General features: G+C 38.1%; 1 protein-coding gene across 1 annotated transcript in view; it reads right to left on the bottom strand.

Moving 5' to 3' along the window:
• LOC124613267 (atrial natriuretic peptide receptor 1-like) overlaps positions 1 to 20,857 on the bottom strand; it is an 839,102-nt gene that overhangs the window by 122,827 nt on the left and 695,418 nt on the right. The window contains exon 11 of the mRNA XM_047141959.1: positions 12,079 to 12,196. Within this exon, the coding sequence (XP_046997915.1) occupies positions 12,079 to 12,196 (118 nt within the window). The remainder of the gene's footprint in view (positions 1 to 12,078; positions 12,197 to 20,857) is intronic.

Raw genomic sequence — 20,857 nt, 5'->3', positions numbered from 1 at the left:
CTACTCGCTTCCTTCATTCGGCCAACCTGTAAGATTTCAGGAGCAGACCCACGCGCCACCTTCCAGGCGGGATACAAAACCATGTATCTTCGACAGTGACCCTTAGAACTCTGGGCAACAGCAACAACAGAAAAATACACTGATGTGACAAATCGGATACCTCGTAATATCATGTCCGACCTCCTTTTGCCTGTCACAATGTAGCAAGTTTTCGTGATATGGACTCAACACGTCGTTGGAAGTGCCCTACAGAAATGCTGACCCATACTATCTCTATAGCACTGCATAATTGCGAAAGTGTTGCCAGTGCAAGATTTTGTGCACGTGCTGATGTCTCAATTATGTCCCATGAATGTTCAATAGGTAGCTAAATCATTCACTCACATTATCCAGAATGCTCTTCAGACCATTTGCGAACAACTGGGTCCTGGTGACATGACACATTGCCATCCATAAAAATTCCGTCCTTGTTTGGGAACATCAAGTTCATCAATGGCTGAAAATGGTCTCCAAATAGACAAACATAATCATTTCCAGACAGTGATCGTCTGTTGGCCCAGAAAACCAAATCCATTCCATATAGACACAGACCACACCATTATGGAGCCATCACCAGCTTGTACAGTGCCTTGTTTACACTGTGGGTCCAAGATTTCGTGGGCTCTGTGCCATACTCCAGCTTTACCTTACCATCTGATATCAGGCCTCATCTGACCAGACCACTGTTTTCCACTTGTCCAACTGACATGGTCATGAGCCCAGGAGAGATACTGCAGCGCTCACGTTGGTTGTCTGCTACCATAGCTCAACGCCATACTTCACCTCACTGCCCTAACAATGGGTTTCTCGTATGTCCCACATAGATTTATGCAATTATTTCATACAGTGTTGTTGTTTGTTAACACTGAGTATGCAAACGCTGCTGGTCTTGGTCGTTATGTGAAGGCAATCAGCCACTGAATTGTGCATGGTGAGAGGCAATGCATAAAACCTGGTATTCTTGGCACAATCTTGACACTGTGGATCTCGAAGTATTGAGTTCCTCAATGATTTCCAGAATCCATGCATCTGTCTTCAACTACCATTCCATGTTGTCTGTTATTCCCAGTCGTGCATCCATAATCATGTCAGAAACATTTTCACATGAATCATTTGAGTAGAACTGACAGCTCTGCCAGTGTACTGCTCTTTCATACAATGTGTACATGATACTACTGCAGTCCGTATATGTACATATCCTCATCCCCATGACTTTTGACACCTCAGTGTATGACAACTTACTACTTCTTCATGTTGCTGTATCACTGTCCACAGTAAATTGGAGACAAAGAAGTGCAAAGGAGCCACACAAATGAGAGTGTGAATTTATATCACACCTTCTTATAAAACAGGAAATAAAAATGTGCACTTAGAATGAAATATATTACCACTGTATTGAATGTTAGATGAATCGATTGTAGGTGAACCAAGAAAGATAAAGTTCATACTTGGATTCTAAAAGTGAAGGAAACAGCTAAGCAATAAAGTAATGAAAATGGGAAACATGCAAGAGCAATATAAATTGCTTCTAGTTAGACACATCTAGGAATAGCGCAACATGAATCTTCAATTGTTTCATATCAGGACAGACCACAAATTGGTGACACAAACCCAATAAAACTTTTGATACCTTTATGAAACACATTGAAGGTGTAACGTAAGTCACTGTGTGAAGTGTACTGCATACAGAGCCATAAGAAGGTGATACTGTGTCCCTGACAGAACTACCAAAGTTGGGCCTCCCACAAAACTATGACCATGCAGTTTCTTTCTACACAGATGTAGATGATTTTGTAAGTAGTCTGAACAAAAATTAATTGCTTAAATGAAATATATTCATGAAAAAAACTGCACACAGCACATTAAATAAAGCTTTGCATAATTAAATGAAAGTAGTGTAAAATATCTAAAAGAATTTATGTAAAACAAAATCCACATCTTATTGTTTTTGGCAGACATGGTTTTATTTTTAGTGTGATGTAGAGCAAAGAACAGATTTGATTTGAACCTAACAGTGGAGCATCAATTATTAATTATAAGTAACAGAAAAGGGGCTAAAATTAAGAACTAGGAAATATCCCTTTGCAGTAATCCTCTTTTTATCACAACTTTACTTTGCGTTCCTTTGTTTTGAGAGAAGGAAACTCATTATGTCATTGAAGTCAAGTAGCAGCTTGATGAATTCTATAGACAAAGCAATTTGGCAGGTTGTTTTCATCTATACTAGACCTTAAGTAGTTTAACATCTTCAACTTCCTGAAGCTGTGGTAACAAGACTTTGCAATCACTGTCATTGTCAAAAATATTCTCGACTATTTCAGTGTTTGGATACATATTTCTTAACTAAAACCTCAACAAAAAAATTCAAAGTATATGAATGGAAAACTGGTCAAGCTTTTTATGTACTCTTTCCCCTATTATCTGTAGACAGCTATTTCTTTTACCGCTTCCCTCTTATCTATACCTCAGCAATATTTAGCACCAAAATAAGGAGCACATCTTTTGAATGTAAGGTAGAGAGTGCTTTCATTTAATACGTTTCTTGACAGGACATGTAAGTCATTTTAAATGTTGCGATTATATATATATATATATATATATATATATATATATATATATATATATGCAAAATAATGTGAATACCTGTACTTACTTGGGAATGGTTTATTAATAAGGGTTGGACTCCCATCTGCCCATAAGACAGCTGTGATTCTTCTTGGAATAATGGTATGTTATGAATGTATAGTCTCCAGTGGAATGCTATGTCACTCTTTGATCAGAACCTCTTCTAACTCCTGTAGTGACAAGGGAGGTCTGCACTCCAATACCACTCACAAGGGTTCAATAATATTCAAGTCTGGGGAGTTGCTTGCCAGGGAAGACATTGCAGTTCAGTTGCATGCTCCTCATACCACGATTGTCTATGAATGGGTGCATTAGCGTCCTGAAATATAGCATCATTGCTGGGGAACAACATTCGAATCATTGGGTGCACCTGATCATCTAAAATGGTCATATAACCGTTGAGTGCAACATAGCCTTTGAGATCAATGATGGGACCAGCAGATTACCATGATATGGCTGCCCACAACGTCGCACTTCCACCTCGATGCTTAGCTGTTGGAATCAAGTAATCAGGATTATAAGCTTGTTTTCGTGTTCTCCAGACGTATACCCAGCCTGATGTAGGAAATAACGAAAACGTTGACTTGCCAGACCATATGATGTTTCCACTGGTCAGTTGTCCAGGATTTAGGCTCCTGACTCCATGTTTTATGCTTCTTTGCGTTGGTTGTCATCACTCATGGGTTCGATATGCAGGCCGTTTATTGAGACAGTATCGATAAATACACGGTCTCACATATGCCTATGGCGCTCTTCAGTCACTTTATCTGCTGTAGTTTTGTGTTAGTGGTAGGGTATGACGATCTCTGTCATATAGTTGATGTCCTTCCGTATTTCGTGTAAGCTGTCATGACTCTTGAAACATTCAATAAGTTGGCTGTCTTGGTTACTGATGCTCAAGATAATCGTGCCCCCGCAATCTGCCCCCTTTGGAACTCAGGTCTTTCACTGCAGTCCGCAGCTCGTGGTCTCGTGGTCGCGTTCCCGTTCCCGAGCACGGGGTACCGGGTTCGATTTCCGGGAAGGTAGGGGTTTTCACCTGCCTCCAAATGACTGGGTGTTTATGTTGTTTTCATCATTTCATCATGATTCATGGAAGTGGCGAGATTGGACTGAGCAAAGTTTGGAAATTTGTATGGGCGTTGATAACCACTCAGTTGAGCGCCCCACAAACCAAACATCATCATCATCATCGTCACCTTTCATTGCACGTCGATCTCGGCCTCTGAATGCAAATACGAAGTTTGCACTACTCGTAAATAACCTACACTGATGCCTGGTCCATACTGAACATGCACAGTACAGCACGTCATGCACCTGACCTGCACTGTTGACCGTCCCATTACTACCACTGTTCACAGTATTGTGCGTCTCGCGTCTATGTATATAAGTTTGTTTTCAGTCCTCACTTTTCAATTGGTTTCTCAGCAGAGCTCAATTGTGCATCACATTCACCCATATGTCCAGCCACCTGGTCTCACCTTCCTCACCTTTTAACAGAACAATTGATTTGGAAGCATACAGAAAAGCAAATATCTTTGGCTTTGTGTAGTGTGTATTTCTGCATTCCCTCTTCACATACCTATTTAATATTTTTCGCCAAACCAGATAGCAAAGTCGATCCTAATCCTCCATTCTACAGATTTGTTAGTACATTCAAATTTTATAAGCACATCAGACCATATCTCTAAAAGGCACACATCTGAACCACTGCCTTTTTACTGAAACAGAGAGAGTGAGAATTTCGTTCAGTAGCCATATCTGACCTCTAATCAATAAAAGCAGACGAATGATGACAGTATAACATTGGAGTTAGAGAGAAGGACGGAGAATAATCACATTGTAATAGGATGTGAATGTATGCTTTCCTGGCGTATACAGCTGGCGAAGAGATCTCGGGCTTCCAGCCGGGTGGCGGTGTCTTCAGACTGCGACGTTTCGACGAGTGACATACTCATCATCTTCTGGCGAAGTCACTTCGACGAGTGACATACTCATCATCTTCTGGCGAAGTCACTTCACCAGAAGATTATGAGTATGTCACACGTCGAAACGTCGCAGTCTGAAGACACCGCCACTCGGCTGGAAGCCCAAGAACTCTTCGCCACATTGTAATAGGCTTAGCAAGCAAGAAGGTACACGACATTATAACAGTGGAGTCCTGTAAACTCACCTAGTACTCGCCATCTGGGCGACAATGAACATAAACGCTCTCAAATTTAAAAATGCCCTATGTTTCTAAGTGCAAAAGGAGCTCCTGATTGTGATAGCCAACTTTATTTACTATCACAAAGATGGTTATGACATAATAGATGCTTCAAGATTTCAGGATGCAAATATAATCTTGACAGGATACCTAGGTTTCAGTTTATTCGCTCATTTTGTAGTACATAACTCATCCCGTAGATGAGAACAAAGCAAAGATGAATATGTGTTTTAAAATATCGATTCTTGACTTACAATGGAAAAGTTGGCTCTGTTGACAATTTTGACAAAATTCCATATGGATTTACAAAATTCATTAGGACAGCAGAAATGAAAAAAAAAGATTAACTGACGTGTAGTATACTGTGAATGATGACAGATCAGAGGCAGCAGGTTTGGAGAAAAACTTCGTTTCCAAGCCAACAAAATACCGCATGTGTAAACTGATGTGCCCACTGCTCTTTCGCACAATTTGTCATGTGATACCTGGGTGGTCCCATTCTTTACAATGATGATGGTAGAGGAAAAATTAATAAGACACTGGTAGTGTCAGGTTTATGTTCCAGATAAGAAAAGTATGCATCCTGTTGTTTTCATAAGCGCATTTCGTGGAGCTACGACCTGATCACAGTTGGATGCTCAGAGAACTGCATGCGGAACAGGTTCATCCAAGCAGATCCCTAAGAATCAGTCTTATCATAATACGTTTTTGTGTAATGTGGAAGAAGCTGAATATTGCCAAACTTGTGATGAATCTGACTGGGCGTTCTTGGTGAAATACTGGCTGGCTGGTGTACAAGAGCGATTGCGCAAAGAAATTTTCAAACCCAAATCATCCCAGTCGCACTATAGGAGCTTCCACAAGTACTTTGAAAAATATTTTAACGAGACTGGGTTTTTGAACAATCCTGTGTCAGATTGCGATGTGGTTATCCTAAAACCGGAAATTGCTCATTTATGTTAACGAGAAACTGATAAATGTTTCTGAGTTAAAGAAAGGAGAATTCATTTCTATGTTACATTCAGTTTATCTAACTCATGAAGAGGCACAGGTCTCTTCGCAGAATGGGAAATATTATAACAGTACTCTCAGTGACTACAATGATGGCCAGATAAACCAATCTAACGACCATAGTTAGCAGAGTGCTAATGGTGAAGCCCATAGCAATGATAACAATAATAACGGGAACTATAATAACTATCCATAGAAAACAGAAAAGATAGGATCACCAGTTTAATCTGGGTCACAAAAACCAGAACACGAACTGTCGGTAACAGAACCAGCCCACAGGATGTAGTCCAAATCTGAATCGTAGGGACTGAAGCGCAACAGGAAGATGTCGGACGATGGAAGCTGACCATCCACTTCCAGTCAGGAAAACTTAGTTTAGCCGCATATAATGCGGAATTGGTGGCTGAGGAATAGGCTATAGGCGAACACCAAGAAATCCAACTAATAGCTAAGAAAATGGGTACAATATTAGGGGGGCACTATGCTCTAACACTTTGAACTGTCAGAATAAATTTTGGTACAACAAAAGTCGGGTGGACACCTCAATCATCCTGACAACCGAAAGCTAATGCTCACCAATTTATATCATAGAGCTCCGAAATTAATCATCTGAAGTACGCATTCTGGAAGAATGACTATAGTTGAGCTGCTATGAAGTCATCATTCCCCAACAAAAGGAAACGTGAAAATGTTGAACATTCACAGGATTAGCCACCAATTGTATTCCTTCCCTTCTACTACGTTACATCCAGCAAAATATGCAGAGTCCTGGAAAGATGAGGCATAAGTCATACTCGACAACCTGCTGAGAAGATAAGGGAGATGCTACATCCTGAATTGACATGGCAAGTAGTCCAAGAATGTTTTATACAACAGTGCCGTCGCGGAACATTTCATTCTCAGTACAATATTTGGTTATCTGACAGTGAACAAATATACAGTTTATATATAGATTTGATATTCATAAAATACAACAGAAGTATAAGGCATTTATATGCGAAGTGGAAAACATTTCGAACGACAGCCAAGCCATTAAAGTTGATACAGTCATGATATGGTTGTTTAATATCTGGATTATGAGACATTCCACTAGCTCAAGTTAGATCTCTAGTCAAAGTTCAGAGTCAGTCTGAAAATTTCCAGTTTACGGTATTCCATTAAGTTACTGGTCACTTGATTCTCCACTGAACTTGTTAAGGTGGCTTGGTGTAATTGTGGGAACGAGCACAATGTGATCATTCGCACCTGTCGAACTGTGAGAGAAAGAATCTTATGAGACAAGCCTGTTATCCAGAACAGTAAGGAGCAGAGTTTCTGACAGAATTTATCAGATTATAATTAACATATCACCATTATAGATTTATTTAATTTTTCCCATGTAGGAGAGTCCATGGTCACAGGAGAGTTTGCAGTGTGGTCTACAATGTCATATGGTGGACAGGTAATGCGAATCCTATACTGATATACACAGAGCACTAATATAAACAGGAAAGATATAGACTATGCAGTCATACATGAGTGCAGTGGTACTATAAAGAGGACTACAGAAGGAAACAAGGTAAAGTCGTGCAAACAAAGCAATGAATAAATAACACTTACCTTTCACCGCAACATCAGACTGAAGGAGCTGAACTCTTATAGTGTGTCATCTTGTGTGTGGAGGCACGTGGAGACTTTACCAGGTATAAACATACATGTGTCTTCCATATGTGAATGCGACTATTAACGAACTGAGACTGTGCAGTGCCAGGAAGCAACAGTCGAGCTCACCACTAGACAGCAATGTGTAGCGTAACACAAATCAGCTGATGTAACTGTCCATGAAATTTAAGGGGGAAACAAAAACTTCATGGACGCTCCAGGAGTGCATGTGGTTTACATAACGCTAAGAAATTACAACAAGAACAGTATATATGGACGCATTAGTGAGAAGAAAATATAAAGTTAATAAATCAGTTTATTATAGATCACTAATCTTTGACATCTCTGTATGCTATCGAGGAGGGCAAGGTAAATTACCTCTGCCTCCTGTTTGTGACTAATCCCAATTTATATTTTTTCCTCATTAAACTTAAACCACTATTTATTTATGACTATGTTTCATTTGATTCTTTCAGGATCATAGCCATCCAATTTTGGGATGTTAAGACAACCAGTCCCTTCAGTTGGAAAACCCAAAATACTGCAGTCATACATAGGTCAAACAACACGCGCCATTCATGACAGGTGTGTGGAGCACCGAAGATACACACGCTTATTACAACCAGACAAGTCAGCTGTGGCCGAACATTGTATTGATACGGGTCGTTCCACGAATTACAGTGAAGTGAAGATTTTAACATCCACCTCTTCTTTTTGGGAATCTGTATTCAAGGAAGCTATAGAAATTCGATTAGCCAACAATTTAATAAACAGAGATAATGGTTTTAATTTGGACAAAGTATGGAATCCGGCACTTGGATTAATTAAACTGCAAAAAAGTCGTCATTGTGTCACCGCCGCCGATCAAACATCGGTAAGCGAATTGAATGTCTGTATGCCTTCGCCACAGGCGGTGCATGTGTAAGCGTATGTCTCTGCCGACGACCAGCATCTGTACCGCGCATGCGCAGTACCGCCGTGGTGGAGCATATAAGGCCGCGCTTGGCACCTTGTCGTCAGTCTTGTGACTCGCTCTGAAGATGGCCGGACGATACGCGGCCGAAATATCAGTAGAGGAAATTTTATTTGCGCGGCTGCATGCCCAAAATTTAATGGATTATTCATTACGCCGCGAGAAGTTGAAAATGCACATGTTAAAAGAATATTTTAACTTGTCAAAGGGAATCGCTTTGAATAGCTCTACCCTTGTTTACAACGTAATTCAAATTTGCCGCCATTGACGGCTATAAATATTGAAGTACATACTTTGCCCACTTGCATTATCTCTGCTGGGAAAAAGAGAGATCCAAAATTGTTATATTCAACAATTTTAGGGCTGTTTGATGCTACTCACATCCACTACCTGACTTCATGAGTTAGTAAAATGGATTAATACATTTGCAAAAGCCTATTTGCCCTTGTGTCATTTAGCCTTTAGCTTATTTTGTTGTTACTATTTGACTTGATAACACATGAATAATGCAGTTCTTATGAGATAATAAAATATGAATGAAATGAACTTCATTCTGTCTATTTACAAGATTTAACTGATCCCAATATTATTCCAGTTAACTTTCAAGTAATGATATCTATATTGCTGAAGATCCAAAGAGAAAAGATAGTTAACCTTATAGTGTGTTCTGCATTATCATTCCAAAATTTAATGTTGGCAGTCATTAATCATCAATTTTTTCAGTCGATGTAGAGCCTGTTCTTTGGGTGTGAGTGTTTGCCTTGGGTTAAATATCACTGCAACTACTAACGAAGTTTGATTTATTAAAGAAGTACTACATACATAGGGTGAACAGTATATAATAATATATATTCTGTTCAGTTAATGCATAGTCACACCATAATGTACTATGCAGTAACAAGGAAACAGCCTTCATCTGAGTTGACTAAAGGTTTTCGAACGTTCTAGAACAGAAACTATTTTGCAGTAATATTGGGTCACTAGACGCTAACAGGATACTTAAGGACTAATATTTCAGATTGCCAAAGTTTCCAAAACACTGAACGACTCACTGAAGAACAACCAGGAATATAAGTTGAAGAAGAGCAGAGGTGAGCATTCAAAGTGTTCAAAGATATCCTTTCATTGCACCCAGTTGTAAAAATCTACAACCATAAATACAAAATGGAACAGCACACAGATGCAATCAAAGAAGACCTTGGAGCTGTGCTACAATTAAATTCTCCAGTTTCTGACAATTTAATTCCAGTCCCACATTAGTAAGAACAACAGCTCAATGGGGAAAATGTAATACTGGTGATCAAGAAGTGTCAGCATTTGTTAATGCTTCTAGGATATTCTGAGTGAAAGATGGGACTGAGTGTCAGAAGAGTATTCCTACAATAAAGAACACTGAATCAAGTTCTAGAGCGAAACATGTAACTGCTTTAAGTCAATATGTAAATGTACTGTTTGGTTTTGATGACAGTTTAATAGCTAGAATCAGAAAAACTCAAGAGAAAGACGACAGTTTGGCAGTGATTGAGAATATTCTAAAAAAAAAGGCCTTATATTTAGTGCTTATGTGAAAGTATCAAGTTTGTTCTCAAGAAAGGACACTGTGCTGTTCAGCGAATGATGAGGGAATGGAAAGAAAAAATATTACGAATGTATACCAGATTTGACAGATATTGTAGAATGAGTGATCTGTAACTGTGTAAAATGATTAATTCAAACCAAAATAAGGAAAGAAGGAATATTTTTCCCTTTATTCAAAGAGAGTCAAACCTTATATACTTATTGTATGGGCCACATTGAAGTATTCAGTATACTTGTATTGGATATAACAAAATACAAAAAACTTTTTGAGGTATTTACCAGGTTTATCTGGCTGTATCCTCTAAAGAACAAAAAATCAGTGGAATCAATGAGTAAGGTGTAATTACAGAAAAATGATTTTGGTAATACACACCCAGTAACTACCAATAGAGGAACTAGCTCTAATTCTCAATAATTCAAGGGGTACTATAAGGCAGAAATGATTGAACACATATTAATAACGACACGACTCTCTAGAGTGAATAGTTCAGTGTGTAAAGAATTCAACATACCATAGTATTGGAGAAATACTAACGTCTTTGAAATTTTGATGAGAGTTAAGATGCACATGCACACTGATACTTGCATTGCAATATTGTTAAGGAGAGAGTATTAATTCATGCAATGAAGATGCACCAAACGGAGGGAAGATGCTAAATTAGAAAATCAGTGAGGTGCAAGAGGACAACAGTGATTGCTTCAACTAATGTAGAAAGGAAGTGTTCTAGTGGCAAGTTGATGATCTTGGGGCAGTAAAACTAACACAAACTTAAATGGAAACTGTTTGAGAAGAATCTTGGCTTCTACTGAGTTACAAAATTTAAAACAAGTGATAAGTATGTTGTTTACTAAGAATGATCATGACTGTCCCAGATTATGACAACTTGTGCCAAGTTTATGCAATCTTGCCCAGTTAATCACTCATCATCCAAGTCATATGATTGTCAGGACACCCAAATGTGGGATCCAGGTAGGATATTTAGAGGTTTCCGGTCGACAATACAGGAGGCACAACAGTGAAGCCGAATAAAGTATAGTATTTTTTGTTTCCTCATGGAGTAGTTGCATTGTCCTGTTACGTTTTTGTCGTCATTAGACTATATACATCGACAGTGTTTAACATTCATCATGTAAGACAGTAACTTTGACACTTACTATGATCCCCATCTACTTTCTCTGCTAGTAAAGGCATCACATAGTACATTTGTACATTGCAGAAATTCAGAATCAGAAGTTGTAGTGGTAATGATAATCAGAATCGTGATAGCACTACTATATTTTAGCGTTTTATTCAAACATTTTTGCCCCTTTTACATATACGAATCCTTGGATTCTGCATTCAACATGAACATGAGATCACATAAAGCAAAAATGAGTACCAAATTTACTAACTTTTCACACTATATTAGAGAATTTAAAACAAATTATGGCATAAAATTTTTTTCTATATGTTCATACATAGCATTTGGAAACTAAAAGCTACGCTATTATAAGCATTAACATACATGCATAGCATGTGGTGATGCAAAATTGAGTGAACATTTCTTTAGAAAAGAGACATAGAGTTTTTCAGTAAAAATTTTGCAATTGGGTTTTGTTATCTAGTTAGTTAATATTGCAGGCTATAGCTATGTTTGCGGCCTATACATGCTAAAACATAAAACTGCAGATGTTTGATATAATCATACAAAAATTCTTGGAAATGTAACAAAGCTATATATTGACCTAAGAGACATTCTTAAAGTAAATAAATAAAGGTTTCTCATCTAGGATTTGGGATGTGGGATTGCAGGCTATTATATACTGATGACCTGTAAACAGTTATTATATGCAGGTAAGTCTGTGCAACAGGAAGCACAATGAGAAATGCCATAGTTACTAAATGTGTGCCAAAATAACTTACAGATTTAAGGCAAAACAGAGGAGACACTCAAACAAGAATTGATAGCTAAGGAAGTGGGTTTAGGAGTTGTTTGCCTGAGGCTGCCTCCTGAGTACGCTGTACCTCATTCCTCTGCTGCAGTACTAGTCTTGAAGAGAATGGCCTACTGGGTTCTGGTAAAACATCAACAGCACGGATCCTCCAGGACATGTTGTTCAGGTCAGCCACCACTTGCATGTGTCTGTGAAAACAGCACATTATACAGGCAAAAGTTTGAAGCCATTGAGACATATCACACAGAGACTGAGAGAAGGACAACCTGTTTTTCATGCATAGGACCCACAAGTAGTCAGCAAACTTGTATGTGTAGACGAGAGCAGTTGTCGAATGCCTAATAGTTGTAAACTCAGATAGCATTAGAGGTCAAGAAGGGAAATAAACAATACACATCAGAAAAGCTTCCATTGATATTATTTTGAACACTGATAAATTTGTTGGTCTAATTGCACATACACCTAGAGCAGAATACCACGAGTATATACCTCAAGCAAAAATGTTTCATAATTTTAGAAACGTAACTGGACAGTCAATGCAAGGTCGCTCAGATGACGACACACAAATGAAAGCATGAACAAAGAGCGTGTTAGTTTTCACTTAAAATATGTTATTAGAAATATATTTTTTAGGACAGAAACAAAAATATATTGAACGCTAGGTATACCTGAGATGTCAATATGTTTTACTGTCTGCTAACTAGGCTGTTAAGATTTTAATCATTCTTTATTTTAAATTTTCACATTTTCTCAGACGATGTTCCACATTATAACAAAATAAATGGTAGTAGTACTCATTGGTCTGTTCAGCATACTCTAAAGCTTCACATTTCTGCAGAGCAGACTGTTGTTCTGTCGTTCAATCTAAGAATGCCTATTTTGATCATAAATATCCAGGCGAGGTTGTATTATGATGTCTGTGACATCAAAACAAGCGAAAAACTGCATTATTACCGACCGATTTATTTCTTAAGTTCTTTGTGTATTAAAATGTGGCTATTTAATATTGATGTGAATAATTGTATTCATTGATTCCGATAGTCTCAATACTGATTACATGGTATAAGGAAGTTCAAGTCACTTGAAGTTGAAAACTTGAGATAGATAATGGTATAGCTGCAATTTTCTGTTGAGTGTGAATGAAAGGGAAAAGAAGTTGATGGCATTGTGGTAAGGGCAGTCTTTTTAACTGAAATTTTATACCAATGTTGAAATGCTTATTTTTATTTCTGTCTGTGTCCTTGAATATCTTGAATTGGTGTCAATAATTAGTGGAAATTGATAAGGCTTCACTGGAAGACGAGGCCATTTGAATCAATGCTCACATAGCTTCATATTCAGAAACCAGTGTAACTATTGTTAGGGTAAAAGCATACGGATGCAGATTCATAGGATGTTTGACGAGAAGTCACTTGCAATGATCATCACCTAAGAAGCAAATGCAAGTTAACATTCATTCTGATCCTTAGTTTTGTTGCCACCTTTGACAGAAAGAACTTCTTGCACTTTGTTGCCTTCTCCTACATGCAAATATTCCCATGGGAGAAACAGAAGACATACATCAAAAGAGTGAAACAGATAACACAACACCTAATTGATTTCAAATGAGCCATTAAGAAAAGGGTTTATTAGGAATTCCAGGAAAGGAAAGAGAAGGGGATTTCTTCATGAGAATGTACCACTTAAACTGCCAGACTGAATATCCTAAAAACTTTTGATGCAAGACCATATAACAATTGTTAAGATTCCTCTGTCAAAGTTGCACAAAAATATAACATATGCAAGAAAGTCAGTGACAGGTTGTCTGCTGCTTCACTGCTACAATACGATCACGTATCAGCAGCCACAACTGTTGAATCCATGGCCAACCCATAAGACAGACTGCATTTCCAATCCCTGTCTTCTCCATATAGCGCCCTGTGTGACTTTCTGCTTTCCTGAAATATCAAAGAAAAGCTTTGTTTGATGGCAGAAGGTACATGACTCCTTCACAAAAATGTGAATGATCTTAAAGAAGACACATGCTGGCATGCATTTTCAAAGTATTTTGATAAATGCAAAAATTAATTTGAAGACAGGTCAATAAAGAGTGAGAATGAGCTTATTTTCTCCTATGCACTGCGTATATGACAGTGAAAAAATGTTTCATGGGAACAAGTCACACGGGGTCGGCAGCACAACACACAGTGCTTGCGTTCATGCAAATGAGAACAGTGCAATAGCGAAAGTAAGATGGATGTACAATCACCTACAAAAAATTGATTTCATCACGTCAAGCTTGATGTGGTTTCAAAATCCTACTTTCTTCTACAGGAATACATAACAGACGCTCATAGAACGTTGCAACAAGAACATCATGAAGATACTTTTCCACAATAAACTGCGATTTCATGGTATAACAGTTTATGGTGGACTGTGCATTGACTTCAGAATATGGAAGTCTGCTTGCTTCACTCATTACGGTGAACGATATCAGTATTAGTATGACAGCCAGCTGCCATCGAAGGGACATCATCAACAATGGATGCAACGACAGATGTGCTGAATGTATCAAATTTTACTGCTTTCGCTGGTTTACTGAATAACCTGCATACTGGGCATATCTATGTAGTGTGCTCAGAATTGTAGTGATATAATTTCAGGTTTATGAGTTAGTATGACTGTCACCTGACAGCGAGGGTTGCAACTATTGGTAGAGCAATACTAGTAGCTGACTGTTAGTACTCTTCGCAGAATAACCAGGTATGTGTGTGTTACTATGAATTACATTAACTTGACTCCTTTCTCCCTTCCGAAGGCTTTCCTTCTTGATGTAATATGCGTATCGTGATATGTGAAATATTGCGTGAAATACAATGCTTGAATGGAAATGGTAGGTAGGGATGGAGGTTTTTCGTGAGTTTCAGTAGTCTGTATGACTGGCGAGACCTTTATGAAAGAATCTACAACATTACCAACTAGAAAGCCAACACGCAAACAAGGAATGTAAATCACATTATTTAGTAATACCACGTACGGCCACGTTGTTCAGAGCGTAGGGAAGAAATAGCATTCTTATGGAATCCAAATGGAATTTTTGACCTTATAATGTAATCTTACTCCTACACACACCAGTTAGTCAATGCCTCCAGAGTATCTATTTATTCAATGCTTATGTCGTAATTCACGCTATCACATCACCAGCAATGTTGCTGTTTAGTGCTATGTCAAAAGGAATGCTGATTTTTATGTGTCTTTCCTACCCAAAGCTTAATCATTATTTTTTTGCCCTGTCTAACGTCAGAGCATGTTTTGAATCAGAAATGGAGGATACAGACCTGGAGTAATGTCATTCAAATCTTCCTTGATGCGCACATACTTTAGGTCAAGTGCATATAGCTCAAAAAGGCCTACATTAAAGTAGACATTGTCTCTATTGATGCTACTTTAAATGATTATGTGAGTAAAGGAAATTATTCTCACTCTTTATTGACCTACTCTCAATACAGAATCCACTAAATTAATGGAACATAAGTTTCAAACAAAAGAAATTATTTAAGGGCTCTTGTAACAATTTTCAGACTCATACAAAAACTGAATTAATTGCGTTATGATAGCAAAAAAGGTAGATGGTTGTCACCAAGTTTGAAATATTTCTCACTTTTAGTCATATAGTATTTTGTTGAAGTCCTGCTGAAGCCATGTTATGCTTACATATTTTAAATGAACGAAAATTGTGTTCACTGTATTTCAAACATTACTCATGTCGTAACTCTAGAACATTGCATCATGCATGTACTGGAGGCATATGACAGTAACAGAGATGCATCTGGACTGGACTCCTTATGGCCTAGCAATTATAATAACTTTTGTTCAATGTTTCAATAAACAATTCAGAATTTCATGATGCTAGACTTTACTAGGCATTATGGCATAAATCAACCACTTTCATGTATATTGTAGGGTTGCAAAATACAACATAAAAGAGTTTCTTCCCATTCAGTTCCCATCTGCATCATAGGAAGTATGACTGCATCAGTACCATTGCGTCCACTGTAAATACTCTAATTTTATCTTTCCAGTCCCTGTGGGAAATATACGAGGGGCTATAATACATTCCTAGATTCCTCAATTAATTGTGCTTCTTAGAACTAAATTGAATGTATTAATTTTATATCTATAAAATGAAATGTTTAAATGTAGCTAATTTTATAGTTGTTTAAAATTGCGAGGAATAAGATAAAATGAAAAAAATATTGTAGCAGTGGGAACAAAACCCAAACTGATAAGTTGCCTGTTGGTGCACTTGATCACTGGTCTACCATGCAGATACATGAGCAGCTGCTCGAAATGCCTCATATTCTACATGTAAATCCTTAGAGTGCGTTTTTACTTTTCCTAAGGCTTATTCAGATGAAATACTGTAGGAATTTGAAAGGGACAGGCACCTATGCACTTCTGTTCAGATAGTTTGAGCCAAATTGGTGAACCTCATCCTGTACCATCCTAACTCTTTAAATCTAACCTTCACCTCCAATGATCCACTAGAAAAGAGCCTTTTTAGCATACCACCTACAGATCACCTACAGAACACACTTTAATACTAAATTCTCTCATATACTCGCTTTTTTACCTCTATCTACCTCCTTTTCACTCACAAAGGAAGTAATATATTAATTTAACATATATAAACTGAACTGTTTCGATATATTTAAATTTGTGATTAATAGTTTAACACCATGAGGAATAAAATGAAATGAAAACAAAAATGATGGAAGTAGTTGGAATCGAACCTGAGCTGATGAACTGCCAGTCAGTGTGTTTGACAACTTGGCCACAGAGCCATTATGTCAACTGCTGCACAAAATTCCCTCATACTCTACACTTGAACAGTATGTTACATGCACTTTCAAAGGAAAATACTGATTTTGTGCTGTAAGCAACGTAGCACTCATAGTGGCAAAAGGGATACAGTCACATCAGAGCATGCGCTGTCAAAAGCAGACAGCTGTATCCCTTCTCCAAGCTTTTCGTAGCGTGACTGACCATCAGTGCAACACTCGACACTGGTTTCTAGTTATCACAAAGAGGGAGCTATAGATCATTTATTCATCTGTTTTACTTGATTACCAGCATGCATTCGAAGAAAGGGGGGTAATTTTAGTACAATTTCCGGCTCACATTTGAAAAGAAATTGTATAATTTTAATGTGATATTTACATTGCGTTGTAGCAAAGTGCACATGATAACTGGCCTCCACTGCCTTCAGTATTCCCTGTTAGGCCTATCTGGTGGGAATCTCATATACTTAAGCGATACTCCTTTTGGAGACTGACTACATTTTAATAGTAGCCTACCAACAATCTGTTTTACCTACCACTGAGCTTATGTGATTGTTCCAATTCATATTCCCAGAAACTGTCACAGCAGGTATTTATATCAGTTGACTGATTTCAACTGTGACTCATTAATCTTGTAATCATAGGATACTATGACTACCTTGATCCATGTATTTCAGAATGTCACGTGAAATGAGTGGTAGTTGCATTTTGCCTCACTGATGGTTTCAAAAATAATGCTGCTTTGTATCAAGTTCATTCTGTCAGAGATACCTGCATATGTTGAACTCAGAGTATGTTCTAAGATTCGACAACACAAGAGTGTCACTGATATTTGATGGCAGTTTTGCAGATCATTTCTGCTGCCCTTTTTGAAGGCAATCACAAGATGTGCAATCTTCTAACTAATGTGCTCAGTTTTCTGTTTGTGAGACTTACAGTTTATTTTGGTTAAGAGAGGCATTAACTAAGCCGCAAATAGTGCATAAGACTCCCACAGGAATTTCAGGCTAATTCAGTTTCAATGATTTTTTGTTGTTTGCTGTTTCTCAGAGCCTCTGAAACTGAGTTTTATGCCACTCACATTTACAGAAGAGTGTGATTTAAGCTATAACATTACTCCTGGGACCTCCTCTGCAAAGAAATATTTGAATGCAGAAGTCTGTTTAACTTGGCTTCCCTCATTGTTAGTTGCTGTTTCACCTATGAGCATCTGCATATCAACCGTAATGCTGCTGACTGCCATCAGACCAGAATTTATTTGGGTTATGTGATAAGTTTTTCAATAAGAGTCTATTGTGGAATTTGTGGAAGGCTTCATCTATAGTCCTTTTGACAGCTAATAATGTTTCTTGAAGCACCTATCTATCGATAGCTCTTGCTTTGTTTAACACCTACTGTGCTGAAGTCACATTTCCCTTGGCAGTTTCAGTACATGGACTGTTTATAGTATTTCCCCAGCCATTGAAATGAAACAGGCCAATCAGTATATACCCGCCATTTTCGCAGTATTCCGAAGTATTCAAATGATCTTAATTTTATGCTTTTTTCAAAAGTTTTTAATTATATATCAGAAATACATAAAGATACTGACAGTAACTGTATATGACTTGTCACGAATGATCTAACTTGCAGATTAAGCAGCACTTGTCAAATAGCGCAGTTCATTCTGTGTACCACACTTTCTTTATAGGGTGGTACAATGATCAAGTCACTGGCAAGTGCAGCTTAATCTATGAATTACACCATTAGTTGTGTTTTATAATGTTACAGAACAAATTTGCATGTAATTTGGTAAATACAGACATTTTTTGGTTTCCTTATAGCATGGTACAATAATCAAACTATGCTTGTCAACAAATGCAGCGTAACATACAGATTATATCAGCAGTACTGCCATGTGCATTTTGTAATGTTACAGATTTTTTAAAAAATATTCTGATAAATAACTCAGGCAATTTTTGTGTCTTTAAAGTTTGGATCAATAATCAAACTGTGAATGTCATCAAGATCTTGAAATTATTTGTGTTTCGATAATACAGACAATTTTATTTTGGTGGAAATATCGAATTTTCGTGAGATCTTTGTATGGAACCTTGTCCAACATTTGCTTTGACTGTGTTGTGGTTACATGTTGTGTTTGGAGTATTATAGCGTTGCACTTGCATCTTACGAAAATATGCAGTTTAAGAGATATAGTACAATAAAGACCTTGTTAAAACACACCACTTTTAGTATGGTTTGTTGGGCCAGGTTTTTAGGTTAGTGCAAATACTATACGTGTTCACCAGGAGTAGCACAAAAATCTAAAAGATAAGTAAATGTGTCATAACATTATGTAACATATCTATATTGACAGAAATTAGTGTAGTTATTATTCTGCTCCTCAGCTTATTTGTGTCATGAGGTAAAAAGGGGATAATAACACTTTCCTTCACATATCCCCACAAGAAAAAATCGCGTGGGGTCATGCCTGGAGATCTTGGAGGCTAAGAGTGTAGGGCTGTGTCTCTGGATACTGTGAGCCCTGCCCAGCGCTCAGGCAGCACCTCATTGAGGAATTATAGTGCAATTCTGTGCCAGTGGCGTGGAGCTCTATCCTGTTGGAAAATGAACTCACTATTCTCAAGCCGTGGGAGAAACAAAATCCGTAGCATTTAAAGATCGCTTATTCGTGCCATTGATTTGCTCAGGGAAGAAGGTGGCATCAACTTTCATAAGATGTGGCACAAAAAATGTTCACTTAAGGCGACTCTCTTTCATGCTCAACAGTTTTATGAAGGTTCTGAAGTCGTCTTATGATCACCGTTCTACCTTTTCATTTTACAGCTAACATGAAACGTAATTTCATCACTGTAAACGAAACATGAATAAAACCTGTCGTCTACCATTACTTCCGGCAGGACATTGCTGAAGTCAACACATTTTCTTTTATCATCAACCCAAAGAGCTCGCATTAATTGTATTCTATATGGTTTGTCACCTTAACAGTCGCCTGACAGTTCTATGAGGAGTCACAAGTTCGCTGCTTACGCGACGAGTAGATTTCTGTGGATTATGAACTCTTTCCACTGTTTCATCAGAAGTGTAGGGTCAACCTGCACTCTTACCTTTGGATTATATCTTTTCTCTTGAAATTAATGATACCAACAACGAAGGTTTTTCAGCAGTGACAGATCACTCTCAGTACGACGACTAAACTCAACGCTGGACTGCAACCACCGATTCACTATTACTAACAGTAGTACAAAAAGCTCCTTCTGTTGAGGGGACGCCAATTTGCTTCAGACGCATTGACAGGCATCTTGTGGCGATTCTAGGCCACGCCCATTTGGTCAACACAAATTTACTGTGCGGCACAGCACCTGTGTCGACATTGCATCTTAAAATCAGATAATTCTTCTTGATACACTTTTAATAGTCAAGAATGTTAAAACGCGTAAAGTTGTGACAGCCAATCAGCCTGAAATCCGAATGATATGATCTGGAGAAATTGATTTAACAATAATTGTGAGAAAGGCATTCTATGCTACCACAGTTCTCCATAAATTACAACAAATTTACCATCTGTGAGCAGAGTGATACAATAAGGAATATTTTTAACAAGAACTATAAATGAGATGCAATTGCGGATCAGAATGATCTTTGCAGGATTAACATTCATGGAAGATGTCATTTCTTAGGAATAATTGCTAACGGAACTAATACAGAAGATTAGGTCACAATCGTGATGTTGAAGGTATTTTGTATTTAATATCAATGTCAGGAAATGTAATGAAATGGAAATGAGCGTTTGGCGTCATTGGCCGGGCGGCCCCTTACGGGGCGGGTCCTGCCACATGGTGCAGGTCTTATTACATTCGGCGCCACATTGGGCGACCTGCGCGCCGGATGGGGGTGAAATGATGATGAACATAACACAACACCCAGTCCCTGAGCGGAGAAAATCCCCGTCCCAGCCGGGAATCGAACCTGGGCATGCAGGACGGCCATCCGTCACGCTGACCACTCAGCTGTTGGGATGGACAGGAA

The sequence above is a fragment of the Schistocerca americana genome, chromosome 4 (genome assembly GCF_021461395.2).
Source record: "Schistocerca americana isolate TAMUIC-IGC-003095 chromosome 4, iqSchAmer2.1, whole genome shotgun sequence".
Classification (NCBI taxonomy): Eukaryota; Metazoa; Arthropoda; class Insecta; order Orthoptera; family Acrididae; genus Schistocerca; species Schistocerca americana.
Note: the sequence above shows the minus strand (reverse complement) of the source record. Positions and strands in the feature narration are given on the sequence as shown.